At 35.5% G+C, this 3,832-nt stretch overlaps 1 protein-coding gene across 2 annotated transcripts; it reads left to right on the forward strand.

The window, feature by feature from the left end:
• Positions 1 to 394: 394 nt before the first annotated feature.
• Positions 395 to 2,745, forward strand: LOC111888691 (thymidylate kinase). 2 transcript variants are annotated; one of them, XM_023884817.3, is made up of 7 exons: positions 395 to 738; positions 1,141 to 1,192; positions 1,267 to 1,599; positions 1,662 to 1,773; positions 2,155 to 2,214; positions 2,300 to 2,404; positions 2,481 to 2,745. In XM_023884817.3, exons 2-7 carry the CDS (start codon positions 1,158 to 1,160, stop codon positions 2,595 to 2,597), a joined length of 762 nt encoding a protein of 253 aa, XP_023740585.1. In that variant the 5' UTR covers positions 395 to 738; positions 1,141 to 1,157; the 3' UTR covers positions 2,598 to 2,745. The 2 variants fall into 2 exon arrangements, with proteins under 2 accessions (XP_023740585.1, XP_023740586.1); XM_023884818.3 differs by lacking the exon at positions 1,141 to 1,192 and having other exon boundaries at positions 405 to 738.
• The last annotated feature ends 1,087 nt before the right edge of the window (positions 2,746 to 3,832 follow it).

Raw genomic sequence — 3,832 nt, forward strand, 5'->3', positions numbered from 1 at the left:
ACGGGTCATAACTTGTTTGTTATAACTCGGATTTCAACGTTCTTTATATGTACGGAACCCTTGTGACATATCCTATAACTTGGTCAAAATTATTTATTCTAAATAATCTTATATCAAAAAAGTTATTTTTAACGCTTATTGTCTCTAAATTGACTAACCCGAATCTGTGGATGTTACAGATGTTAAATGAGTTTTTAGCATATCTTAAAACAAAATACTAAAATAGGGCAATGCATTTCATTTTAATGTTTAGCTTTTTGTAATTTGGATTTTTTTTCTAGAAAGGAGAATGTTCTTTATTTTTATTATTTTAATTTTTAAGCAGTAAAAGAACAAATTGTAGAGAATAGCAACGTATTTAATTGTGACTACGGTTAAGGCGGCAATGTACTCTACTTACATACAAAAGAACTTCCAACCCACAACGTGGGGAACCTTCTGCTTAGTATTAATTGTAATTTTTTTTTTTTGGATTTTTTTTTAGAGAAAGAGAATGGATTTCAATTTTCACTTGAAAGTGTGCCCTAGGCTGTCCCGCTCTTGTCTCTTTCGTTGACCACTTCGACTTCGGCTCTCATTTCATCAGTTCAACATCGCCATCCAGCCGGCAGCTATCCACAGACCGACAAACACCGGTACATAACTAACCACACCACGCCACCACACCACACCACACCACCAAACCATCGCCACCATATCCGGCGAGAATCCAGCAAGCAGCATCGGCGCCTGTAGGAGGTATGTAATTTTTGTTTGTGTTTGTTTGTTTGTACTCCTTGAAACTCTCGTCATCTACCATTCCCGGCTAGAATCAGTTAGAAATTTCTGTGGCAATCTCCTGAAATTTCTTTGTGTTTGTTTGTAGAAGGTTATTTGTGTTTATTCTGTAGCAATTTGTAGTAGCCTAACCTGAGTTTTTCCATTTCTGCTATTTGCATAACTTGAGTTTTTTCAGTAGCAATTTCAAATACATAACACTTGATTTTTCATTAGCAATTTCCAGTAACTTAACCTGAGTTATGATCGACTTCGGGTTATTTCTTTTGTCAATAGCAATTTAAAACACACCAAAAAACTGTATATTTTTCATTCAAATTTTGTTCTCTGAAGATGATTTTTTTCTTAAATAATTAAATTCAGTTGTGGGGTCGAAGAACATGCATGCTTGCCATTTCACCTTGTCTAAGTTTTTGTAAGTTAATGTATATATCTTTTTAGTTTATACTTATTTATCACCGAATTTAACATTACACTTATTTACTGTAGAAATTTTGGAGCTGTAATTACTGTACAACGATCATTAAACCTCGGGTTTTCAGTCAAGTGTTGTTCCCAAAAGGTTCACATGGAAAGTAATGGAGAAATTAAAGCAAGAGGCGCTCTTATTGTTCTAGAAGGTTTGGATCGAAGTGGGAAGACCTCACAGTCTGCAAGGCTACTTTCATACTTGAATAATCTTGGGTATCCGGTAGAATCATGGCGCTTTCCAGATAGAGATACTGCTGTGGGGAAAATGATTTCTTCTTATCTTACCAATCAATCTCAGTTGGATGATCACACAATTCATCTACTCTTCAGTGCAAATCGTTGGGAGAAAAGGTTGAGTTTGCTTTCATGGTGGATTTGAAACGATTCTTGATTTAATCATTATTCTTATACAGATCATTAATGGAGGCTAAGCTTAAAAGTGGGATTTCCCTGATTGTTGACCGGTATTCTTATTCAGGTGTGGCTTTCTCATCTGCTAAAGGTCTTGATATCGAATGGTGTAAGGTCAGATTCATAGGCTTAAATGCTTAATCTTAGAGTAAATTACGGAAATCGTACCTATGGTTTGGTCAAAGTTGCACGTTTGGTCTGTAACTTTTTTATTGCACTCGGATCGTCTGTTTGGTTTGATTTTGTTGCGTTTTTCGTCCTTTACGTACATAAAGTTAGGGACCAAACTTGCAATTTTAACCAAACCATAGGGACGAAAAACGCAAGAAAATCAAACCACAGGGTCGATCCGAGTGCAAAAAAAACGTTAGGGACCAAACATGCAATTCTTACCAAACCATAGGGACGATTTCAGTAATTTACTCATTATCTTATTTTCCAAGTTGCTAGTGCTTTTTGAAACACACTGTTGTTGTTGTGGTGGTGGTGGTGCAGGCTCCTGAGGTGGGACTGTTGGCACCTGATCTGGTCATGTACCTCAACATACCTCCAAAAGTAATTTTTATTTTTTAATTAGTTTTTGTAATTTTAGATGGTTGTTTGTTTGGCAATGTGGTTATGGTATGTTGGAGTTTTGTAGAAAGCTGCTGAAAGAGGAGGTTATGGAGGCGAGAGATATGAGCAGCTGGAGTTTCAGAAGAATGTTGCCAAGTATTATGAGATGCTTACTGATCCATCATGGAAGGTAACAAAACAAAGAAAGTTGTTTTAAAATTAAGGCTTTTGTTGTTTTACATTTGATTTTGATGATTCCATAACAGATAATTGATGCATGCCTCCCTTTGGAAGATGTTGAGAAACAGATGAAGGAGATTGTTTTGGATTGTGTAGTCTGTTGCAAAAAAGGGAAACCACTTTCTCACCTCTGGTTGTCGTAGTAATGATTTGATTTATGCCATGGGAACGTTTGAATAATCATATTAATCTTGTCATGTTTTAAATTTTAATTGATTCCAATGTTATTGGTTTCAGCTTTGAAGCTATTGTATGTATATTTGATCTGTTTTTACATCTGTTCCTCATCTATACTCGGTATATATTTCTTACTTTATACTTGTTTAACATCAAGTACTTAAGCTTAATAAAATGGGTTATGATATAGTGAGTTACATCAGGTAGGTTGCGTAAAAAATGTTAAAGAATGGTGGTAGAAAAAATTTAAAAAATTAAAGGCTTGAGTGCGGATTACTCATGCTTCTTCTGTTGCTGGAAAAGGAATTCAAAATTTTGTACATGTTATCGAAACACGTGTTTAGATGCGACAACCTCAATCTCTGGGATCTTATCAAATCAAAACCATGGATAAGTGATCCTTGTTTATCTTTATGTTAGGTAAATGAACGTAGGCAAAAGTTGAATCATTAAAAGTTAAGGAACATAAGAACCATTTACATTTAACCTTTTATTTTTTATTTATTTATTTATTTTTTGTCTATTCCAAGTTTTTTGATTTTTTTTTTCCAAAAACATATCTCCAACCATTCGGATCAAGTAAACACATCTCGAATATTTTTGCAAGAAAATCTCTCAAACTCTCCTAACAACTCTACAACCTATTGCCGCCGTCACTACCACTGACAGCCTCTTGCCACTGCCGCCGTTACCTCCCTCCATCGGCTTCTCAACTACGACTTTAGACCACTAAAAAACTCACCAAACGCCTTCAGCCTCTAAGATCTGAAGTTATCCAGTGACTTCACCTTCTCAGGTCCAGATCTACGATCCAAAGAGCCACCATATATGTAACTATTGCTGCCAGCTACCATCATCACTATCGAACTCCAACTATCATCGACGAAACACCAGATCTGACCTTATACACCTTCAGATCTATGATTTGTGCTTCTTCTCCAAACTACCGACATTCAGATCTGATGAACCACAAGAAAACTCTCTGGTCCGCTTTGCTAGAATAACAGATCCAATGGAGCATGAAGCTCTTTGTCGCCTCCATATGTCCAATAACCTCCAGATCTACTTCATTCTTCAGATCTACTTCATTCTTTGTCTATTAAGTTGTGATATTTATGTTTAACTATGAATTAAATGCATTAAGCTATGAATTTTCTGTTTAAATTGTGAATTGTCTATATTAAGTTGTTAATTTTGTATA

This window comes from Lactuca sativa, chromosome 2, assembly GCF_002870075.4.
Source record: "Lactuca sativa cultivar Salinas chromosome 2, Lsat_Salinas_v11, whole genome shotgun sequence".
Taxonomy (NCBI): Eukaryota; Viridiplantae; Streptophyta; class Magnoliopsida; order Asterales; family Asteraceae; genus Lactuca; species Lactuca sativa.

What these genes read in the sequence shown, in the direction of transcription:
- LOC111888691 (XM_023884817.3), top strand. Translation starts at nt 1,158, where the DNA reads ATGCATGCTTGCCATTTCACCTTGTCTAAGTTTTT. An exon ending in TTCACCTTGTCTAAGTTTTT is followed by an intron (nt 1,193 to 1,266) that starts GTAAGTTAATGT and finishes TATTTACTGTAG; the next exon opens with AAATTTTGGAGCTGTAATTA. An exon ending in TTACTGATCCATCATGGAAG is followed by an intron (nt 2,405 to 2,480) that starts GTAACAAAACAA and finishes ATTCCATAACAG; the next exon opens with ATAATTGATGCATGCCTCCC.